The sequence below is a fragment of the Caretta caretta genome, chromosome 19 (genome assembly GCF_965140235.1).
Source record: "Caretta caretta isolate rCarCar2 chromosome 19, rCarCar1.hap1, whole genome shotgun sequence".
Taxonomy (NCBI): Eukaryota; Metazoa; Chordata; order Testudines; family Cheloniidae; genus Caretta; species Caretta caretta.
Genome location: NC_134224.1, coordinates 3,260,895 through 3,284,043, shown reverse-complemented (window position 1 = coordinate 3,284,043; position 23,149 = coordinate 3,260,895). Strand labels below are relative to the sequence as shown.

At 50.1% G+C, this 23,149-nt stretch overlaps 3 protein-coding genes across 4 annotated transcripts in view; all 3 read left to right on the top strand.

The window, feature by feature from the left end:
* Window positions 1–5,613, top strand: part of AGO3 (argonaute RISC catalytic component 3) — a 73,776-nt gene extending 68,163 nt beyond the window's left edge. The window contains exon 20 of the mRNA XM_075121365.1: window positions 5,527–5,613. The gene's annotated coding sequence lies outside the window, so the exon portion shown is untranslated. The remainder of the gene's footprint in view (window positions 1–5,526) is intronic.
* Window positions 482–12,688, top strand: TEKT2 (tektin 2). 2 transcript variants are annotated; one of them, XM_048825656.1, is made up of 10 exons: window positions 482–535; window positions 1,617–1,862; window positions 5,527–5,652; window positions 6,678–6,883; window positions 7,820–7,963; window positions 8,822–8,936; window positions 9,883–9,990; window positions 11,187–11,330; window positions 11,647–11,726; window positions 12,261–12,688. In XM_048825656.1, the coding sequence occupies exons 2-10, from the start codon at window positions 1,707–1,709 to the stop codon at window positions 12,472–12,474; spliced, it is 1,293 nt and encodes a 430-aa protein (XP_048681613.1). In that variant the 5' UTR covers window positions 482–535; window positions 1,617–1,706; the 3' UTR covers window positions 12,475–12,688. The 2 variants fall into 2 exon arrangements, with proteins under 2 accessions (XP_048681613.1, XP_048681614.1); XM_048825657.1 differs by having other exon boundaries at window positions 528–663.
* A 2,601-nt stretch (window positions 12,689–15,289) lies between these two features.
* ADPRS (ADP-ribosylserine hydrolase) lies at window positions 15,290–22,843 on the top strand. The gene is made up of 6 exons (XM_075121370.1): window positions 15,290–15,537; window positions 17,056–17,152; window positions 18,120–18,327; window positions 18,442–18,626; window positions 20,779–20,879; window positions 21,478–22,843. Exons 1-6 carry the CDS (start codon window positions 15,312–15,314, stop codon window positions 21,768–21,770), a joined length of 1,110 nt encoding a protein of 369 aa, XP_074977471.1. The 5' UTR covers window positions 15,290–15,311; the 3' UTR covers window positions 21,771–22,843.
* Window positions 22,844–23,149: the final 306 nt, after the last annotated feature.

The window sequence follows — 23,149 nt, the reverse complement described above, 5'->3', positions numbered from 1 at the left end:
AAGGTTGAAAATATGGGATCTTTATATTATTACATATCTCGGTGGGATTTAAAATCTGGACCCAGGAACAGCTGTCCACACTGAGTAATCTCCTTTCTTCCCCACAACAAATAGTCACTCTGGAATTTCCTAAGGTTTCTCTGTAAGTAAGCTTTTCCTGGTGCACCTGCGTGTCTGAGTTCTCTACTCTCTCAGATGATGCTCCCTTCCCCAGACTCCTCGGTAGCCTCTCTCCAACCCCACCCAGAACCTCTGAATTGCACCAGATCCCAGCTTTCCCTTTCTCCTGCAATCCCAGATCCCAAACAGCACTGGGTCTCAAGCACTGAGGCCCTTCTCTCCTTCCATCCCCTTGTTGCTATGGCTCTCATTCCCTGTAAACAAAGAGAAAAAGCCTCTGATTGGCTCCTGGTGAGGATGGTTGCCTGGCAACCCTCCAGAGCATGCTTAGTAACCACTAATACAAAAAAAAAAAAAAAAAACCCACACAGCCAACCACTTGGCAGTGGGAGGCAGAAATTCCAGAAGGAAGGTGGTAAGTTGCTCTGACTTGATTCAGTGCGAGGAGCCAGGTGCCATGGCCTTGCTGGGGACAGGGATTCAGGAGTTGGGCTTTGTGCAGTGTGTCTGAGACTTCTCAGGCCTTGTACTTTCGCTGTACAGGTTTGTGCCTTGGTTAACAACCGAGGGGGTGTGTGTGTGTGTGTGAGAGAGAGTGTGTGTGAGAGAGAGAGAGAGTCTCCCTCCCTTCTGTGTTCCTTGGCTGTAGCACTAACCTCTCAGCCCAGAAAGTGTGAAGCTTCCTCCTGCCTTTCTCTGGGGTTTTCACTGTAATATGCTCTATATAATTTGACCCCCTCCAACCTGTCCTGCAGCTCCGAGGCCTCTGTGTGGCTTCTTCCCTCCCTTGCTCAAGGAAAAGCACAAATGCCCCGCCCCCAATATGCTTGCTTTTCATACTCGCGCAATCAGCCCCATTGGTTTTAGATGAACAAGCTGTTTGGCAGAGACCAGAAGGATTCGGCTGTGGTCTCTAAACCATGTGGTCAATGGCAGAGAGCAGAGCCAAAGCCGGCCCTCAGTGGCACATGTCCCCATAATCTTTAATGAGCTACTGCCTCCAGAGACTACAGTCCTCAGCCTGTAATGCTCCATTAACGTTTGGAGTGGGTGCCCTCTGTTCTTTGGGACCTAGAGTCTCTGCAGGCAGGCACTGCTTCCATCCAGGCTGAATATCCTGTGCAAAGAGCTGTTGTTTTTGCAGGGCTGCACCTCTGCATTGAAGAGGGTGACTACAATCCTGCTTTACTTCTGCAAAGTAGGTGTAGCCTGAGGTCTCCCGGCCGGGCAGCCCTCGGCTTGGTGAAGCATGAGTGGAACAGACTTTATTAAACGACCTTCTGAGGGAGAATCACAGACACACATCCTGTCACCGGAGCATGTTAAATATCACAGGGAAGGTCACTGCTGGGGCTGACTGTATCCCAAGATCAGCAGCTGGGGGAGGGTGTCTGATGAGCCAAGGACGGATTGGTCCCAAGAAGGCACATTGTCAAGAGGGTATGGTTGTGGTCAGGAAGCTTGTACTGTCCTTTTCTATGCTTTCCAACCTGTAGGAGCATTCGGATGCCTGCAGCGGCCAGGGCAGCCAGTCTGCTGCTTGTTTCTCCATATCTCTGCTTTAGCAAGCCGCTGACCTTGCTGATATGGCCACACTGAGTGTGAAGCCAGGACAGAGATTTACAGTCCCAGACTGGCACATCAATGCTAACCTCATCTCTACGAATGCTGAGCGTCAGCGTTCTGCTTCCCATCAGATCAGGCAGGAAACCAGGACTCTCCGTAATGAAACTAACAACCAGGTGGGCTTCCCAGCTGCTTCACTGCCCTTTTTGTTTGTTAAAACAGGTTTTGGGGTGTGTATGGGCAGGGAGGTAGGTAGGGGGTAAAGATTTGGCTGGCTGAATGGATTGGGATGGGAAAGTTTGTCCCTTTTCAACCTTCAGATCACTGACGCGGACCTACGCCGGTAGTGATGGAGGGTTGTTGGGAAATGCTTATTTAGTGAGAAATTAGCAAAGCCGGGTGAAAATTAATCTTCCAATAAAATTAGTTGTAACTGATAAACTAATTTGATTTGGTCACGTTCTCACCCATTTTGTGTTTACCTTCTGCAAACGTATTGTCAGATCGAGTTTTACCAGCAAAACTGGATTAAATATACTGGAAAGTTCTCACATTCACTTCTGATACTTTCACACCAGAAATCTGGTTAGAACAGCTTCTTCCATCCAGTCATGGGATAGAAGCAGTGCCATCTGACCTGTGACCAATCACAGCTGAGCAACAGAGCTTAGGTTTTGGCATCTGAATAGCAAGGCACAGGGTGAACAAAACTTGTGTGAAATCGTCAAACTTTGAGTGAATGAATATGAGAAAATCCCAGTCTTGCTTTGTTGACTAAGGCCACATCTCTAGCGCTTACGTTGGCAAAATATATGTCGCTCAGGAATGTGGGGAAAAAACCCACCCCTGAGTGCCCTAAGTTTTGCCGGTATAAGTGGTAGTGTGCACAGCACCATCTTGGCAGGAGAGCTGCTCCCGCTGAAAGAGCTACCGCTGCTCATGGAGGCTTTATGATGTCGTCGGAAGAGCTCTCTCCTATCGACATAGAGTGGGTACACAAGTCCAGCTGTGCTGCTGTAAGCTCATTAGTGTAGACATGGCCTAAGTTATTTGCTGTGATTTATCCGCTCATATCTCGTACTCGTTTATTCAGTTTTTAAAGCCAAAAGGGACCATCCCAATCATTTAGTCTGAGCTCCTTTGCTAATGACTAGAATAACTTACCTAGGGAGCTGGTGGATTCTCCATCGCTTTCAGTCTTTAAATTTGTTCCTGGGCAACAAGTATTTGCCAACGGACTCTTCAGACTGGAAGAATCCAACAGCTGGAAGTTGAAGCTAGACAAATCCACACCTGAAATAAGGTGCACGTTTTGAACAGTGAGTGTAATTAACCCTTACAAGGATTAACTAAGGGATGTGGTTGATTCTCCATCACTGTCAATTTTTAAATAGAGTAGATTTTTTAAAAATATATGATCTAGTTCAAAAGGAATTATTTTGGGGACTTTCTCTGGCCTGTGTTGTACAGGATGTCAAACTGGATGATCACAGTGGTCCCTTCTGGCCTTGGAATCTGACTGTGTAAGTCTGGGTGTCTTTCTAAAAGATCTCCTATGGATCAAACAGAATTTACAGGCTTGATGCAGAAGTGGTTGGGGGGAAGTTCTTTGCTTTGTGTGGGGCAGGAGATCAGACTGAATGATAACAATGGGACCTTCAGGCCTTACTCTGTGAATCTTTGCTTTGCTGGTGGGTCTTCCATGGCATTTGGACTGGAGACCCATTGGCATCATAGGTAAGAATCATATTGCTAGGCCAGGTTTCAGAGAAGCAGCCATGTTAGTCTGTATCCACAAAAAGAAAAGGAGTACTTGTGGCACCTTAGAGACTAAGAAATTTATTTGAGCATAAGCTTTTGTGAACTACAGCTCACTTCGTTGGATGCATGCATGTAGCTCACGAAAGCTTATGCTCAAATAAACTTGTTAGTCTCTAAGGAGCCACAAGTCCTCCTCTTCTTATTGATAGGCCAGTGACCCGTGTTATGGCTTAGTCCCCTTCCCAGTTGGGTAGGAACCTACATAATGAAAACCACCAAACTAATTGACAACGATTGGCACACCGGTGAGAAGGTGGAAGCTCACAGCCTGAATTTAAGGCACAATAGGTTAAGGCAAAGTAACTGACATTGGGAGTTATTTATAGAGAGCAGTAAATGTGTAAAAGGCAAGAGGGATTCTGTGATAATGATAACTGATACTCTCCTTTTCCTGCTCCTCTCTCTGCTGAAGCACAAGTCACAGTTCTTCTCCCCCGCTCCCCATAAAGGTATTAACACTGCGTTAAACCTCAGAGCTATAATATACATATCCCTGAATGCAGGTGTTAACAGTTCCCAGTCAGCTGCAAAGAGACCATTTCTTCGTAAACAAACATTTAATACACACAAAACTCCGCATTGTAAATAGTGTGTGTGGAATAATTTAGGAATAACTTTAGACAAACGCTCTTCACCAGTAAACCTGTAGAGGTTCTTTGTACAGATTTCTGCATTTTGCTGCTGTTACATATATTTCAGTGTGAGGTTTGATGTGCCCTTTTATAGGAGAGCTGGAGACAGCTCTGTGGACTCAGCAGCAGTTACAGTTCCCAAGCCAATAGTCAGCTGTCTCCTCAGTTTCCAGCTGGACTGGGAATCTGCAGCCTGTATCCCAAGTGATACAGTTACTGGGATGCAGCCTTCACAACAGATGCATCTCTTTATTTAGGTTGGCCATTAGGAAATACTTCCTAACTGTCAGGGTAGTTAAGCACTGGAATAAATTGCCTAGGATGGTTGTAGAATCTCTGTCACTGGGATTAAGAGCAGGTTGGACAAACACCTGTCAGGGATGGTCTAGATCAGAGCTACTCAAAGTGGTGGTCCACGGACCGGTGCCGGTCCACGAGCCATCGGCTGCTGGTCTGCGTGCATATTGGGAAAAAAAAATTGCCAGGCCCCACATTAGATAACTTGAGAAGCACTGCTCTAGGTAATACTTAGTCCTGCCTTTAGTGCAGGGACTGGACTAGATGACCTCACGAGGTCCCTTCCAGTTCTATCGTTCTATGATTGGTCCTGCACTGATCAGCTGCTGAATCCACAGATCTGTCTCCAACTCCTCTATTTGTAACCTTTTCCCTCTGTGCTCTGATTAGCTGAGCTGGGTGACTATGTGGAACCTGCAAGATTGCTTACCCTCAGTGGAAACCCTTGCTCTGCACTGCTTCAGAAGCAGCTACTGTGCATGTCTAATAACGGCCACACCCTGGGATCTTCTAAGTTGCCGGGCTTTCTGTATGCTTTTGTCCTCTCCACTGCCCCCTCCCTATCTTTGGATTTATTAAAAAAAAAAACAAACAAAAAAAAAAAAACCCCACACAGGCTGCAGTATAAACATGTGGGTTATAAGTGCGAATGGCAGTTGATTAGCAGTGTCCTCTGACATGCTATTTACCTTCATCTAATGCTTCATGGTCTTTGTGTGAGTTTTTGCAACACCCTAGGGACTCTGTGAATAAATCTATCTTGGATCCCCCATTGGAATTGTTGCTTCTGGAAGACCAGCATAGTCTTGCTTCTAGAGAAGTCCTTGGTGCAATTAATAAACCACAGCTTACAGGAGGTGAAATCATACATAGGCACTGATTTTTAGGTGTACAAATATTATAATGGGGACTCTGGGTTTGATGCTCTTGTGTAGTTATTTACATTAGTGCATTAGGTGTAATATACTGTGCTACCAAAACAAATGGTAGTACTTTGCCCTGGTAAAAAATGCAGGCCCTTGTCAGCATGGTGAAATGCACTTCACAATTTCAACGAAAAAAATTGAAATGGTGTTTCTCCTAATTCCAGACACAATGGGATGAGCATGACAACAGAACACGGCTTGCTGAACGTATCGACAGTGTGAACAGATGGAAGGAGACTTTGGACAAATGCCTCACAGACACAGACACTGAAATTGATGCCTTAGCCAAAGTACGGTGGGAAGACAGATGGCTTAAACTCAACATATGCTCTTAACATGTGACTTTAAACAGCTAAGGCCCTGATTCTGCAATGAGCTGTGCATGGACCGACTCCAATGTGGGGCTTAGCACCAGCGCTCTGAGCTCAGTGCAGGATCAGGGCCTTAAATTGCTTTCAGTAAGACAAGCCCACTAGCTTCAATTCCCATCTGAATTGAGGCAGTGCACAGTGCTGTGTGTTTCAGATAGTCTGCCCTCTCTTTTTCGAAAGGTCTGGCAGGGGGGACATAGCAATACTTTAAACACTAAAATAAAAAAAAAATAGGGAATAATAAGTGGGTTTTAAAAAATATTTATGTAGGAGCTCAGCAATTTTAGGCAAGAATAATTAAAGTTGTCTTTATTTGAGACCTCTTTTAAATTAAGAAGTTTGCATCTTTTTTTACAGTTAGAATGAGGAGTTTGTGTCTCTGTATTAAGCACAGTTTTAATAAAGGCTACATCTATTTTGTGTGTTTTTCCTGTGCATTGCCAGTGGCTCACTGCGGGACCACAGGCAAGCCGCACATTCTTTTGTGCCTGTGTTTTCCCATTTGTAAAGTGGGGATCGAGCTCCCACAGCCGGGGGCCAGACTATTTGCAAAGTGCTCGGAGGTCGTTAATGAAAGGCTTAATGCCAGGGCTGTGATTAACTGGAAATGGGAAAGCATTTCTGGTCCCATAGGACTTGGTGGTCGCCAATGGGAAGAAGCCTCTCTGATCCTTTTGCTCCAAAAGTCATGTGAGATACTTGAGTATGACATTAGCTGCTAGCTGCATTGAGCTTAGCCTCTGAACTGCGGGCCCTATAGACCGCGGCAGTCAGCTGGAGCACCTTGCACCCAGTAGACTGCAGCAGTGAGCCATTCGCTACAAGGTTTAAAAGCTGCTTCCGGAGGTGGCTAGAAGGAGGCCATCGTGACGGGAACAGCCGCAAGCATTGCCCCCCAAAGGAGGGACCGCATCCCTAACCCGAGCTGGCTTTTCCCCCACCAGATGAAGGAGGCAGCGGAACGTGCGCTGCAGGCCAAGAACTTGCCCTTGGACGTGGCGATTGAGTGCTTGACGCTTCGGGAGAGCCGCCGAGCCATTGACGTGGTGAAGGACCCCGTGGAGGACGAGCTGCACAAGGAGGTGGAGGTGATCGATGGAGCCAAGAGAGATCTGCAGCAGAAAGTGAGCGAGGCCTTCGAGCAGCTCTGGTGAGTCGAGCAGCAGAGCTCGGGGTGGTTCCCCCCCACGCCGGTGACTCCAAATCATCTCTCTCTGTATGGGGCTTTGGGCTAGCAGGGCGCACCCCTGCCTCCGGGCTGGCCAGCGTCCGAGCAGAGAGCATGCTCTGTGGCCCCGCGGCGATGTAGGCAGTGTTACACATTGTGTCAGCATCTCATGGCGATGCCCGATAACGTCCCTTGCCAGGATGGGCCCATTAAGAATGAATGTTGGAAGTGCTGCTGGAATCATGACATTTATTAAACAAGGGGAGGGGAGGGAGTAAGTGTGGCAGATAAAAGATAGGCCTGAGCTTTTGCCTGGTGGTTTTGGGGTCCCAACTTGAGACACGTGGCAGGTACCTGATTCTCAAAAGGAGGGGCCGTCGCACTTCCTGAAAATCCAGGCATCTCATGCCCCAAAGCACGAGCCTCTTTCAAAACATTACCCTGCAGTGCCCAGCCTGCTGGGTGCTGCGTCCTTCTGGGTCACTGCCTTACAAGTCACTGCACTTCAGCCACACGCGGGCAGTTGGTTCAAGGAGCAGCTACCAAAGTAAGGGTGGTTCCCATGGAGGATCCAACTGGCCAGCCTGGTGCTATAGAATCTCATCATTCATTCATTTATTTTGTTTTTAAAAAGCCCAATCAAGTCTCTAGCCCTCATGGTTACCAAGAAAGCTCTGAAAAAGTGAACTGATTTTAGGCCAGTTGGACGGCTGGTCTGGCTCACTGTCTCTGTAGCCTCGGATGGACAAGTAGCTGTGTCCTCTCTGAGTGAATGTGTCTGGCAGCCCATGTCTGAGCCAGGTTTACGCTATCTGCTCGGTCTGCCAAGGAGAGAGATTTTCACTGGCTGTTCCACTAATACTCTTTTCAGCCTGCTGACAGTGACAAATGTAGCTTATCCTGCCCCTTCTTTGGCAGCCTCTTGCAGGAAGCACGCCAGCAGCTCAACTTTGATCACCGGGGGAAAATGGAAGCACTGGAGATAGATCGGGTCTGTTCCTCTCTCAACGTCAACTCTCCCAACATCTCGTTCAAGGTCAATCCAACCCGGGTCCCAATTGGGTAAGGGAAAAACCAGCCTCCTTGTGGCCAAACCCAGGCTGTTTTAACATTCTTGCTGATGCTGGAAAGACTTGGGACTCTTGCTGCCTTTAGTCGAGTTTCTGGTGCCTCATGGAAATGACTGGCTCAGTTAGCAGACAGCCTGGCCTACAGTTTAAAACACCAAGAGCTGGATTCAGGGCTGTCTTAGTGGCTCTGCTGCTAGCCCTGAGTGATATCAGATACGGTAGTCAGGGAAGCTAGCCCTCCATTTCTCCATACTCCCAGTGATTGTTGTTACCAATAACCTTTGGTCCTTCCCGAGCACCCTCCCTCCGCCTGAGTGTTTCAAAGCTCTTTGGGGGCACACACGAGCCTCATGACATCCTTGTGATGTAACTTGATAGCATCCCCATTTTATAGAAGGGGAAACTGAGGCACAGAGGGGGAAGTGAATTGCCCAGCAAGTCAATGGCAGACTTGTGGTGAGAACCCAGGAGATCTGCCTCCCTGTCCCCTGTTTAACCACTAGACCATGCTGGTTTCACAGTGAGGGTAATGATCAGATTACCCAAGGGATGGGGTAAATTCTCCATCTCTTGGAGCCTTTCAATCAATGTTTGGATTTCTCAGAAGATGTTGGGCTCAATGCAGGAATCCCCGGGTGGGATTCCCTGGTCTGTGTTATGCAGCAGGTCAGATGTGATGATCACAGTGGTCCCATCTGGCCCTGTAATCTGAGTCTCTTTGCAATTGTAGAAGGCTTTTCCACCTTGGCATGGAGAGGTTTCTTCCAAGCTCTCTCTTGCAGTCACTCCGCTTATTGCCCAAGGCATGAGTTTAAACAGTCTGTCCTGTTGGGTGCACTTGCCATTCTAGATCAACAACGCCTCAGCAGTGGGACCAGTTCAGCCAGTACAACGCAGACCGAGCGGAGGCGGAAATGAAAGCCTCCACTGAGCTGCGGGAAGCAATAGCCCTCACCATTGCCCAGGTAAATAAGTCACTCATCACCGATGCAGAAGCCATTGGTGCAGTTAATAGACGTTAAGCCTGGTGATGTTAAGTCATGTGGTCCCCAGCGGGGATGGCTGGGTGAAGGCTGCCTGCTTCGTGGGGATTACACTGTGCCTTTTGGGGAGGGAAGGCTTGAAAAATCCAAATCAAAATTAACCCTACAGCACCCATCTGAATAGTTCAGCCAAACTAGGCTTGGACCTGCCATGTGGTGCTACTGGTTCGTGGGAAGGGAAATTTCCTTTGCCTTTCAGATGACTGCTCTTTTCCTGAAGAGTGATTTTTTAAACAGGCAAACGTGCCTCACTATTATTCCTTGGCATCATGAGGGTTTCGCAGCTCTCTACTGATCTCACAAGGCGTGTGCCTTGCCCCAAAGAGCAGAACACACGCTCAAAACGGATCTGGCATGGAGAGCGCTGTAGGAAGGATATGGGCAGAAGCGATTTTGGAAGAGAGGAGGGAGATCTGTTGAAACATTGGGGGATGTGCCAGGAGGCTGTTCCAGGCATTGGGCCCTTCTCAATAGCGCCCCCTATCACTGAGTTATTGTTTCCTTCTTCTCCCCCGTCTGCCTGTCTGTGCATCCGTCTCTTGTCTTTATATTTATGCTGTAAATTCTCTGGGGGCAACTGGGACTGTCTGTTGGTTCTGTGTCTGTACAGCACCTAGCGCAGTGGGGTCCTGGCCCTGACTGGGCTTCTGGGTGTTCTGACCAGACAAATAATAACAAGCGTTGGGGTGATGAAGGGCACAGGGAGACTGTGGAGGAGCACGGGAATGGGCAGACGAAAGGTGAGGTCATGTAGGGCCCTGAAAGCGAGGGTTGTGTGTTATGGAGGGAGCAGGGTAATTGCCTTAACAGTGCAGGGGAGACACTTCCTAGAGGCACACACACGACCTTTAACCTGTTTTCCCTCTAGACAAACAACGAGCTGGAAGCTCAGCGGGTGGCCACGGAGTTCGCCTTGCGGAAGAGGATCCGGGAGTTTGAAAAAGCCTACGACGAGCTGAAATGGCAAGAGAAGAATGTAAATTTCTGGCTTGTTTCCTTCACTGTCCAGTGCCCTTGAGTGAGATTCTATCTTCAGAGCGTATCTCTTGTATGCAACACTGATGGCATGAAATGCTTCCTTGCTGCGGTTCAGCACACTCCAGTGCAAGAGGCGTTTCTGATGGAAACCTCTTGGTACATCCACACCCTGCCACATACCTACCTGCCATGGTTCTCCCAGTGCAATGTGGGACTGCTATGGCATCTATCCCACAGTGTCCAGAATTGTTACCAGGAGCAGCTTTTGGATGACTTCCAACTGAGAGAAGACTACACATTGGGGGGGTGTCAGCTGATCTGGTACGGCTGCATCACATGTGGCCACTTGTTCATCCTGGGGAGAAATCATAGCCCACACGGGGTCAGCGGGACCCAAGCTAAAGCCCTTGTCTCAGATGCTGTGATTGCCTGGTACAACCAGCACTTAGCAGGCAGCTGTTGTGTGTGGACGCGAGGCATCAGCTGTGTGAGCTCAAGGCGCCTCAGCTGCCGGGGCCACATTGTTGACGAGAAGTAGCTAGTATGACACCGCAGACAAGTCTAAGCCACTTAGCCCTCTCCTTGGGTTTTAGCCTTGCTATTGAAATACAAAGGAAAATTTCCCTTTTCCCGATCGATCCTGTGAAGGCAGAGAAATGGAATTGGAGGGATCACAGATAGACGATCCGCAAACTGCTTCAGATCCAGCCCCGCTCAACACTGACTGAAAAATGTTCCTATTTGAAGCCCATTCAGTGGTGTGAGTGGAATAATTCGGTGGCTCTTGGTTCACAACACAATTGATGGTCGGTGGCATCTGCAGGCTGAGAAGCCAGTTTGGGACCTTGTATCTCACCCTGTTAACCCATCCACAGCAGCCCTGAGACAGCCACAGCATGCCTTGCCTGATTGGGTGGAAACTGGATTTTTAAGCAGTGATGACTGGTCCGCATAAACTGATCAAGCTGCATTTAGCCCTATTTGAGCAGAAGCCCTTTAGTCCTTGTTTAAAAACCATTTCCAGCCTGGTAAAACCGCAGAAAGGCTGGAGCCTTCTTGAGCGCAGCTGGTTCCTATCTAGATCTCATGGGAATTTCCAGAGTACCCACAAGCCAGTCTTTGAGTGCACCCTTACTAAACTGGACAGCTGGAAGTGCATGATAACAATCCCTTGTGCTGTGTGTTAATCCTCAGACCTTGGAGGAAATTGCTGAGATGGAAGAGGACATCCGACGCCTCGAGGAAGATCTCAGGAAGAAAATGTGGGATCTGAAACTCGCGCACACTCGCCTGGAGACCCGGACTTACCGCCCCAACATGGAGCTGTGTCGGGATCAGGTACAGATGAGCCTGTAGGCTGGGGGTGGGGTGGGATGGATACTAACCTGGCATGCCCATTGTCCATGAGGGATTTGAGGTTGAGGGTGGAACCCTAGATAGAGCTTCTATGGCTCCGAAATGATCAGACACCTTTAGATGCAGACTGAATGGAGACTAAAAGATGAATAAAAAGGAATCCACTATACTGTGTGAGTTAAAGCATCGAAAGAAAGGGGGGAGGTGGGCTAAGGGAAGGGGAACTTAGGGGAACCTAGCAACTAACAAAAACCAGTACCAGCGGTACTAACCCTTATGTCCTGTCCCTGACTTGTAGGTGCAGTATGGGTTAACTGATGAGGTCCATCAGCTGGAAGGCACCATCGCCGCCCTGAAGCAGAAGCTTGCACAGTCACAGTATGTTTCTATGTGGTTTGGGAGTTACGCATCCAAGGAAGAATAATGACATTAACAGGCACGAGAAGGCTTTGTAACGTTCCTAGCAGGGGGCGCTGCAGGTCAGAAATAGGGTGCCTTGTTAGAGCTGTGTGGGAAGCTCCAGACTGGACAGCAGGGGGCGCTGCAGGTCAGGATTGGCAGAGCTGGTATGGGGTGGTGTGTCTACACTTAGAAAATTATCGAAAGGTGGGGGGAAATTGGGGAAATGGAAATGCTGCCTTGGGTTCGTGTTGGATTCCCATCACCGCGTCTCTTGGATGCTGCATTCCAGCAGCAGCAGCCTGTGGGCTTGCTATTAAAGAGACCTGAGCAATAAAGTACAATGTGTCAGGAGCTTCCTCTGCAGCTCTGGTGTGCGTGAGCTTGAAGGCAAAAGCTGTGCTGGTTTTTGTTGTGGTGAGAAAGCAGAGACTGATTAATTGTCATCAACGCCAGGAGGCAAGTTCAGTGGCACAGATGCAGCCCTGACTCCTTAACTTTTGCTTTTCCCAGGGATGCCCTAGACGCTCTCTATAAACACCTGTACCGCATCCAAACAGATACGAGCTACAAAGCTAACTCCCTGATGCTGGACAACAAGTGCATGGACAGCAGGAGAAAACTCACAGTCCCCGCTGAGAAATTTGTGCCAGAGGTTGACACCTTCAACCGAACCACTAACCGTACCCTCTCACCGCTGAAGAGCAGGCAGCTGGAGCTGGCTTAATCCACTGGGAACAGCATTGGGCAAAGGAGCCACTCTGAAGATAAAACTCCTAGAGACTCAGTTCCATACCAAGGAAAGCTGACATCTGTCTCGTGTTAGAACAATGTTATTCTCCTGCCCCCAAAGTTGTTTTATAACTATCTGTCCCCTGCGTGATTTGTATAGCTTCTTGCACTCCAAGGAGCATTATAAATAATAAAGTCTGTCCCCAAGAGCACTTGTCATCTGACAGCATTGGAAGCATTTTACGATGATTGAATCCATGTAGGCTGTCTAAGGTTTTAAATCCTTTAAAGTGCGGGGCTGTGCTCTGAAAAGGAACTGTGTAACAGTGGCACCTCTCCAGATCATCTTCCTGTGCTGATAGATTCAGATCTGCCTGCCTTAATGTTTAAAATAACATTGTGGGGTTTTTGTCTCCTTCTCTTAGCCCTGCAGAGCCAACACTGCTACGAACGAGGGAGCTGGAGTCCACTCTGGCTCTTGTGGCAACAGCCTTGTTAACCTAAGAGCAAGTTCCATAGTCGCTATGGGCCCTTAGTTGTTGTGTGTGTCCCAGCAGTGCTCACTCACCATATGCTAGGTCCTGTCTACACACCCAAAAATACAAAGTTGCTGTGCCAGAGAGCTTGCAATCTAAACTTGTTATGCGTGTGAAATTGGGATCAGCATTTGGCCTGCCGCCTTGTCTGTCTCTGGCTCATTCTTTATCACCAGCATTAAATGTGTTTATGGTGTGCAGATGCTACAGCCGTGGGCCCTGTAGAAAGGAACCCAGCTTGATTTCCAGATGTCAAGGTGAGTTTGCAGGACCGGAATTCAGGGGAAACCCAACATCTTCATACCTGTCAACTAGGGATCAACTTAGGCAGGTTCATGGCATGTCTACCAGCCTGGGATTTTTCATAGTGGCTGCTGTCTTCCGCTCTAGAATCTAAGCATTCACTTTATTAAAAAGTCCTGTCTACTCTGGGGTTTCTAGCCACAGTCTGGGGGTTATGCAAATCCCTCGTGTAACAGTGTAGGTATAGGTTTCAGAGTAGCAGCCGTATTAGTCTGTATTCGCAAAAAGAAAAGGAGGACTTGTGGCACCTTAGAGACAAACAAATTTATTTGAGCATAAGCTTTCGTGAGCTGCAGCTCAGTTCATCGGATGCATTCAGGTATAGTATTGTAAAGAGGCACTTGTACTATGCCTCGGTTAGGCATTTGCACTACAGTAGCTATACTGGTGGCTAAAAACCCGGGCTAGACACAGCGTCGGTCGAGTCCTTGGGGTAGCGTAGGAAACCTGCTATCAGGGACCCAGCTATAAACTAATGTAATGTTTCAGAGTAGCAGCCGTGTTAGTCTGTATCAGCAAAAATAACGAGGAGTCCTTGTGGCACCTTAGAGACTAACAAATTTATTTGGGCATAAGCTTTCGTGGCTTAAAACCCACTTTGTCAGATGCATGGAATTAAAATATAGGAGCAGGTATAAATATATGAAAGGATGGGGGGTCAAGTGGAAACGGGGAAAGTGTGAGGTCAGTCTAACAAGATAAATCAATTAACAAGGGAGGAAAAATAAATTTTGAAGTAACAGTAAGGAAAAATTAATATTGGGGAAATTAAGTCTAGGTTTTGTAATGACCCAACCACTTCAAAAGTTATTTTTCCTCCCTTGGTATCCTGCTGTTAATTGATTTATCTCATTAGACTGACCTCACACTTGGTAAAGCAACCCCCATCCTTTCGTGTATTTATACCTGCTCCTGTATTTTCACTCCATGTATCTCATGAAGTGGGTTCCAGCCCATGAAAGCTTATGCCCAAACAAATGTTAGTCTCTAAGGTGACACAAAGATTCCTCGTTGTTTTTAATGTAATGTTGTTGGCGGTAGGCTCCAGGCAGCCTGAAACAACTGCTTTGAGGGGTATGAACTGCTCTAGTTCTCAGCTGGGGTCACCTCTCAAGCCTAATGGGATTAGGGTGACCCGCTGTCCTGATTTTATAGGGACAGTCCCCCTATTTTGGGCTTTTTCTTAGATAGGTGCCTATTCCCCCCCTAACCGCCTCCCGATTTATCATACGTGGTGTCTGGTCACCCTAAATGAGATTTAAATATCACTAGTGATAACTCCTTCACTGTGGATCCAAGTCTGGAGGAAAAAGGAAGGGCAAGAAGGTAGGAGCACCCTGCGGTGAGTGCTGCTGAGCGACCTCTTCTCCCCCCAGCCCCATGCCCAGGGCACAGACCCCAACCTCCCTTGGGGTCCAGCAGGAGCTTCCTCTGCTCCTGAGCTGGGGCCTACCTCCAGTCTTCTCCCCTTGGGGCCCCACCCCCACCCCTCCCAAATCCTAGCCCCACCTGACCCCTGCCCTCTGCTTGGGCCCCGCCCCTCCTAGGTCACCACTCCCCCAGGCCCTAGCCCCGCCCCCTGCTCTAGCCCCGCCCTCCCCTGCAACCACGCCCCCTTCCCCTCAGGTCGCCGCTCCCCCAGGCCCTAGCCCCGCCCCCTGCTCTAGCCCCGCCCTCCCCTGGAACCACGCCCCCTTCCCCTCAGGTCGCCGCTCCCCCAGGCCCTAGCCCCGCCCCCTGCTCTAGCCCCGCCCTCCCCTGGAACCACGCCCCCTTCCCCTCAGGTCGCCACTCCCCCAGGCCCTAGCCCCGCCCCCTGCTCTAGCCCCGCCCTCCCCTGGAACCACGCCCCTTCCCCTCAGGTCGCCACTCCCCCAGGCCCTAGCCCCGCCCCCTGCTCTAGCCCCGCCCTCCCCTGGAACCACGCCCCCTTCCCCTCAGGTCGCCACTCCCCCAGGCCCTAGCCCCGCCCCCTGCGCTCGGCCGGAGGAAGATGGCGGCGGCGCTGGCGGGCGGCTCCCTGGGCCGGGTCCCCGCGCGGCTCCCCCCGGCCCGCGGCCGGTTCCGGGGCTGCCTGGCCGGGGCGCTGCTCGGGGACTGCCTGGGCGCCGCCTTCGAGGGCAGGGACGTGGTGGGGCTGCCCGAGCTGCTGCGCTACCTCCGCGGCCTGGAGCCGCCGGGCCGGGCTGGGGGCAGCGCCCAGGAGGCGGAGAGCAGAGGTGGGGGCCGGGCCGGGGTGGGGCTCACGCCGCCGGGGGTCCCCCCGCCCTCCCCGTCCCCTCCCCCCGCACCCCCTGTGTCCCGTTCCCCCTCCCTCGCGGGGCCTGAACCCCCCCGCACCCCCTGAGTCCCGTTCCCCCCCCGCACCCCCTGTGTCCCGTTCCCCCTCCCTCGCGGGGCCTGAACCCCCCCGCACCCCCTGAGTCCCGTTCCCCCCCCGCACCCTCTGTGTCCCGTTCCCCCTCCCTCGCGGGGCCTGAACCCCCCCCCGCACCCCCTGTGTCCCGTTCCCCCTCCCTCGCGGGGCCTGAACCCCCCCCCGCACCCCCTGTGTCCCGTTCCCCCTGTGTCCCGTTCCCCCTCCCTCGCGGGGCCTGAACCCCCCCCCGCACCCCCTGTGTCCCGTTCCCCCTCCCTCGCGGGGCCTGAACCCCCCCCGCACCCCCTGTGTCCCGTTCCCCCCCCGCACCCCCTGTGTCCCGTTCCCCCTCCCTCGCGGGGCCTGAACCCCCCCCCGCACCCCCTGTGTCCCGTTCCCCCTCCCTCGCGGGGCCTGAACCCCCCCCCGCACCCCCTGTGTCCCGTTCCCCCTCCCTCGCGGGGCCTGAACCCCCCCCGCACCCCCTGTGTCCCATTCCCCCTCCCTCGCGGGGCCTGAACCCCTCCCGTTCCCCCTCCCTCGCGGGGCCTGAACCCCCCCCGCACCCCCTGTGTCCCGTTTTCCCTTCCTCGCGGGGCCTGAACCCCCCCCCGCACCCCCTGTGTCCCGTTCCCCCTCCCTCGCGGGGCCCGCACCCCGTGTCCCGTTCCCCCCCCGCACCCCCTGTGTCCCGTTCTCCCTCCCTCGCGGGGCCCAAACCCCCCCCCGCACCCCCTGTGTCCCGTTCCCCCTCCCTCGCGGGGCCCGAACCCCCCCCGCACCCCCTGTGTCCCGTTCCCCCTCCCTCGCGGGGCCCGAACCCCCCCCGCACCCCCTGTGTCCCGTTCCCCCTCCCTCGCGGGGCCCGAACCCCCCCCGCACCCCCTGTGTCCCGTTCCCCCTCCCTCGCGGGGCCCGAACCCCTGCCTCGCACCCCCTGTGTCCCGTTCCCCCTCCCTCGCAGGGACCGAACCCCCCCCCCGCACCCTCTGTGTCCCGTTCCCCCTCCCTCGCGGGGCCTGAACCGCACCCCCTGTGTCCCGTTCTCCCTCCCTCGCGGGGCCTGAACCCCCCCCCTGCACCCCCTGTGTCCCGTTCCCCCTCTCTCGCGGGGACCGAACCCCCCCCCCACACCCCCTGTGTCCCGTTCCCCCTCTCTTGCGGGGACCGAACCCCCCCCCCCCACACCGCCTGTGTCCCGTTCTCCCTCCCTCGCGGGGCCCGAGCCCTGAGTGTCTGGAAATACAGCCAAGTCTTTTACACTCCAGATTCACAGAGAATTCCCCTGGCAGTAGAGAAATGGGATTGGGATTCTAGAGGGGCAATGGGACCTCTTGGTGTTTGGATGATCATCTGGTATTTTTGCCTTCTCTTTCAGAAACGCTCTGCTACACAGATGACACAGCCATGGCCAGGTGTGTGGTGCGGTCCCTGTTAGCCAAGGGAGAGTTTGATGAAGTTGATATGGCCAGGAGGTAAGGAGCTGCAGTCAGCACAACAGGGAGATCTGTGTTGCTTTTGCAAATAATAGAGAGTGAAAGCTAAGCAGCCACTTTGAGCTGTTCCCATTCAGTCCAAGAAAGTGCAGAGGAATTCCGTCTGAAGTGGCTGCCTATTTGTGTGGAAAGACTAAAAAGAGCATGGCCCCAATGCTGCAATTTGGCCTGTGCCTGCAGGGTTTGTGCCCTACTAGATTCTCATTGACTTCAGTGTTATTAGAGCGGCATCTCAAATCTGATGTTGAAACTAAACGGGGAAAACTGTCAATGTACCACTTGTGTTGTAAGCAAACAAGTTCGTATACTTTTGTTGTTAAAAGCAGTTCAGTTTTTCAGAATTGTTTCCTTTCTAGTGTACTTATTGGTTTGTATACTGTTTCCTTTTTGCACTTCCCTGAGCTTTGGGCAATGAAAATCCATGAAGTCAGTTTGTTTTATAGTCAGTTTCCCTTTCAGATACTTGGTGCTGAAGTGTTTGGGTTTCAAATGCTGAAAGGCAAAGGTTTAATTGTTTAAAAACTGCCTTCATTGGACTTGAACAAACAATATTTCTGCCTACGTGTGACTAGTAAAAATGTTTCCAGTTATTTTTTAAAGTATATCTTAAAACAATCAAAAAGTCAAGAGCTGAAACCAGTGATTTCCACAAATAGATGTAGTTAGTACAACCACAGGGTCCAACCTCTGTTATCCTCATCCACCCAGGTCTTTGGGGCAGGGATTTTTCTTTCTATGGTACATATTTGTACAGCACCTAGCGCAGTGGGGCCATGATACTTGCTGAGATCTCTGGATGTTACTCTGATGCAAATAATAATAAGGCTTTATAAAAGCTTCTTTCAAAAAAAGATTTTAGTAGCAGACCAAATGTAAGTTGACACTGTCCTTGTCCAGTGTGGTTTTTCTAATTCCTGTGTAATTGCTGCTGTTTTACCTTTGGCAGATTTGCTGAGGAGCATAAGAAGGAGCCGGATCGGGGCTATGGGATGGCAGTCGTCAAAGTGTTCAAGAAACTTCTGAGCCCCAAGTGCAGTGATGTGTTTGAGCCAGCCCGAGTGCAGTTTAATGGGAAAGGCTCCTACGGGAACGGTGGTGCTATGAGGGTAGCAGGCATTTCGCTGATTTACCCTGATGTTCAGGATGTGAAGAAGGTGCATTGCAGGGGGGTTGTTCAGGCACTGGGGCACCCAGATCTCTGCTGATGGGATGGGGTTTGGTGATTATCTTTCACTCTGGTTTCCTAATGATTTTTTTTTAATCCACAGTTTGCGAAGCTCAGCGCTGAGTTGACCCATGCCAACTCACTTGGCTATAACGGAGCCATCCTGCAGGCTCTGGCAGTGCACTTGGCCTTGCAGGGAGAGCTCAGCCGGGAGAGCTTCCTGGAGCAGCTGATCGGCCACATGGAGGATGTGGAGGCAGATGATAAATCTTTGGCTGATGCACGAGCGTAAGTAGGGCTGAGTAAGCCCCTCTACTAGTTGCATTGTGTCCCCCATATGGATTTTGATCTAGTTCACAGCAGTGTCTTTCTCTTGACTCTGTACAGCTGTCTACCTAATCATAGAATCATAGAATATAAGGGTTGGAAGGGACCCCAGAAGGTCATCTAGTCCAACCCCCTGCTCGAAGCAGGACCAATTCCCAGTTAAATCATCCCAGCCAGGGCTTTGTCAAGCCTGACCTTAAAAACCTCTAAGGAAGGAGATTCTACCACCTCCCTAGGTAACGCATTCCAGTGTTTCACCACCCTCTTAGTGAAAAAGTTTTTCCTAATATCCAATCTAAACCTCCCCCACTGCAGCTTGAGACCATTACTCCTCGTTCTGTCATCTGATACCATTGAGAACAGTCTAGAGCCATCCTCTTTGGAACCCCCTTTCAGGTAGTTGAAAGCAGCTATCAAATCCCCCCTCATTCTTCTCTTCTGCAGGCTAAACAATCCCAGCTCCCTCAGCCTCTCCTCATAAGTCATGTGTTCCAGACCCCTAATCATTTTAGTTGCCCTTCGCTGGACTCTCTCCAATTTATCCACATCCTTCTTGAAGTGTGGGGCCCAAAACTGGACACAGTACTCCAGATGAGGCCTCACTAATGTCGAATAGAGGGGAACGATCACGTCCCTCGATCTGCTCGCTATGCCCCTACTTATACATCCCAAAATGCCATTGGCCTTCTTGGCAACAAGGGCACACTGCTGACTCATATCCAGCTTCTCGTCCACTGTCACCCCTAGGTCCTTTTCCGCAGAACTGCTGCCTAGCCATTCGGTCCCTAGTCTGTAGCTGTGCATTGGGTTCTTCCGTCCTAAGTTCAGGACCCTGCACTTATCCTTATTGAACCGTATCAGATTTCTTTTGGCCCAATCCTCCAATTTGTCTAGGTCCTTCTGTATCCTATCCCTCCCCTCCAGCGTATCTACTACTCCTCCCAGTTTAGTATCATCCGCAAATTTGCTGAGAGTGCAATCCACACCATCCTCCAGATCATTTATGAAGATATTGAACAAAACCGGCCTCATAGATTGCATTCTGTCCTGTCTCGATGATGTTCTGTGCATGGGAAGTGAGATTTTCCTTCATGTCATTAGGCTGTGTTTTGATTTTAGCTGCATGGCTTTTCCTGTGACTGGGAAACTCATGTGTTTGAAAAATACAGACTCATTGCCTCTCTCTAGAAGCAGCTTGCAGAGCCTTTCTTGCCACACACTCAGCTGCCATGAGCACATCTCCCAGTGTGAATGTCCTTAGAGTGAGGAATGAGAAACTCCTCCAGGTTCCATTTCCCTCTGCCTCTCCCCCTCAGTCCAAACCAGTTCCTTTATGGAGTGGAAGAGTGTGGCTGTGATTCATAAAAGCCGTCCAGTCAGTTGGGATATTGCTCTGATGGCTGCATGCTGCTAGGTCTAGCTTCTCCTCCCTGTTCCATAAGCAATTTGTGAGACTTCATAGAATCATAGAATCACAGAGTTGGAAGGGACCTCTGGAGGCCATCTAGTCCAATCCCCTGCCCAGAGCAGGACCAATCCAACTAAATCATCCCAGCCAGGGCTTTGTCAAGGAAATCCCCTTCTAAGGAAGGGGATTCCACCACCTCCCTAGGTAACGCATTCCAGTGTTTCACCATCCTCCTAGTGAAAAAGTTTTTCCTAATATCCAACCTAAATCTCTCCCCACTGCAACTTGAACTTCAGTTCGTCCTCTTCCCATATCTGGCCTTTCCAAGAGAGTGGACTTGCTGCAGACTGGTAAGATGGGTCCTTTTCTCTCCTCTGAAGCCCTCATTCATTCATTTCAGTTTGACATGCTCTCAGAACAGCTTTGCTTTGAGGTTCTTGTCGTTCTCCGCATTTGTACAGGAGATCTCAGTAGACAAGGCCATGGTTCAAACACCTGGAAATGTGGGAAGATTCACTCCTACAGCCGCATATATATAGCCACTAATGTTTCGTCTTCTGGAAGGTCTGCCTCCTGGGAGCCCTCTGGACACCTCTTCACATGCTGGATTGTATTAGATCAAATCATGCAGATTGCTCCCTGGTGGCAGGAAGGGAGAAGTCACTGGAGCAGAGCATTTGTTACATTCCTGTCTCTTGTCTCCAGGATGGGTTTTGAGGAATTACCATTTTCAAGGCGTCTTAAGAAGATCAAGGAATTTTTGGAGCTTAGCACCATTCCTAAGTCAGATGTATTGCTTGAGTTAGGTAAGCACCTTTCTTCCTACAGGGATTCCGGAAAAGCCATGGGGCTGGGCCAGCTTAGGGAGCCTGTGGTTAGTGCTTTCCTGGATTTCTTGCTCGCCAGACCAGCGGGGGTTGGATGTGTTGCAAAGACTTCTTGTGCACTCCCTGTGGAGTGCACAAGTAAGTGTGTGAGTCACTCTGCAATGACTCCCTCCCCGAGGGCAGCCTTGGTGGATGAAAGGCTATCTTTCCAAGAGAATAATAATGCCTAATTTTCCAAGATCTCCTGTTAATGACAGTCCGTCAGTCAGAACTTCCTTCTGGACACCTGGCAACCCAGGGATGTTACAGGTTAGGCTGTGCATGGGCTAGTTCGGTGCATGTTCCCTGACTGGAGTGGTAGGGGCATGCTGATCAGGAACGAGACCAGCGGAGAGCATGGGATGGAAGGAAACTTGCATAGCATCTATTCACACTTCAGCTAGCTTGAAGCAGCCATATTAAAGTTTGAAATTGCCGTAAGACAAGCTCATGAACTAAAGGGAAGGGATTCTGTTGTGGAAGGTTAGAGATGTAACTGTCCTGCTCTGTCACTGAGTGTGGTTGGTTTCATTAACAGGCAATGGCATTGCTGCTCTGGAGTCTGTCCCCACTGCGATTTACTCCTTCTTGCGCTCCATGAAATCTGACCCAGATATTCCTCATCACTACAACAACCTACAGAGGGTCATCATCTACTGCATCTCGCTGGGTGGAGACACAGATACTATAGCTACCATGGCTGGAGCCATTGCAGGAGCGTATTATGGGGAGGAGCAGGTACCCCCGTGCTGGGAGCAGAGCTGCGAAGCTTTTCAAGAGACAGAGATGCTGGCAAATAGCTTGCACGAACTCTACAGCCAACGACTTTGAGCCACAGAAGTGGTGTCTTGTGCCAAGGTTAAAGCAAGTGGCTACCTCTGCCTCACTGATCAGATCCATAGCAAATGGGTCGACCTTGTCTTTAATGATCTGCATCCTGGTCAACTCCAGAATGGCACTTGTTGTCATGTGTCGTATGGTAGAAGTGAGACTTGGACCTTGTTTTTCTGTTACAATTGATCTGGAGGGTGCTTGCACGGAGAGCTTTGGACGATGGAATTTGTCCCACCAAAGCACAAAGGCAATATCTGGTTTCTGATGAGATTTCTGCTTCTTACCAAGGCCGCCTCTCCTGTCAGTGTCTCGTTCTGTCATACGACTTGTCCAAGCTTCCTGGGTCTAAATTCAGGAACCATCTTCCTGTCATCTGTTTCCAGATTCCACAGACTTCTATTTAGATGTTCACAGTCTAACCTTCAGGAAGCACTTGGGTTGCGCTGTACCCATCTTTCAATTCTTTTGTTGTCTTTACTCTCTGCATTACACCTGTGCCTGACTCCCTAAACTTTCGATTGCTTTATGCACCAGTTTGCGACCTTCCAGAATGCTGCTCTTGCTTTGCTCTCCTCCCAGTGCCTAATCAGTAGTGTGCTATGCTTGCACCCCATTCTGTACACCTGGTGTCCAGTGCATGTGGCTAGGTCACTAGTAAATCAGTGGGAAGAGATGTAGTAAAACCTAGTGGTACCTTAGGCCTAAATCTTGGTCCCAGGGAAGTCAGTGACAAAAATTCGAGTGACTTCTGTGGGAAGAGGATGCAACTCTAATTGCTTTCAACCTCTGCACATGGTTGGGATTGTCTATAAGTGGACAGAAGGACAGTTTCAGTTGAGAATTCACTTCTGTTAAGAAAGGGCTCATGTACTAGGAGACCCTACAAATGGTAGAGGATGTATTAGAAAACAGTGTTCTGCAGCAGGGTGTTTAAAAATGTGCCCAGTCAAGCAGGCAGAGAGGAAATAATCTGAGTCTGTATGCAAGCTGAATTGTGTAAATAATGTGTTTTGAAATGTCTATAGTAATTACAGAAAACAAAGAAATAAAAACCATCCTGTTTGCAGGCAGCTATCATATGGAATTGGGTATAAATCCAAATGTTCCAAAGTAATTTTACATATATATATTTTACTAAAGCTGGGAAGTGAACACATTACTAATAGGGGGCTTATTTCCTGCTGATGTCTGCAGAAAGTTATTGTGTGTACATATGAACAATCTGGTTGTAATTGGGTTATTCCTCACCTTTCCTGTACTTTGCTTCCCTAGAGTACCAGTCTGTTGCGTGAAGCTTTAATGGATTTTCCGTATACACACGACTATTTGTCCTATAAATATGTGGAATTATGGGCCCACTATATTTATAGACTATG

What these genes read in the sequence shown, in the direction of transcription:
- ADPRS (XM_075121370.1), top strand. Translation starts at nt 15,312, where the DNA reads ATGGCGGCGGCGCTGGCGGGCGGCTCCCTGGGCCGGGTCCCCGCGCGG. An exon ending in GAAGTTGATATGGCCAGGAG is followed by an intron (nt 17,153 to 18,119) that starts GTAAGGAGCTGC and finishes TACCTTTGGCAG; the next exon opens with ATTTGCTGAGGAGCATAAGA. An exon ending in TCTTTGGCTGATGCACGAGC is followed by an intron (nt 18,627 to 20,778) that starts GTAAGTAGGGCT and finishes TCTTGTCTCCAG; the next exon opens with GATGGGTTTTGAGGAATTAC.
- TEKT2 (XM_048825656.1), top strand. Translation starts at nt 1,707, where the DNA reads ATGGCCACACTGAGTGTGAAGCCAGGACAGAGATTTACAGTCCCAGAC. An exon ending in GTAATGAAACTAACAACCAG is followed by an intron (nt 1,863 to 5,526) that starts GTGGGCTTCCCA and finishes TCCTAATTCCAG; the next exon opens with ACACAATGGGATGAGCATGA. An exon ending in CAGAAGCTTGCACAGTCACA is followed by an intron (nt 11,727 to 12,260) that starts GTATGTTTCTAT and finishes TGCTTTTCCCAG; the next exon opens with GGATGCCCTAGACGCTCTCT.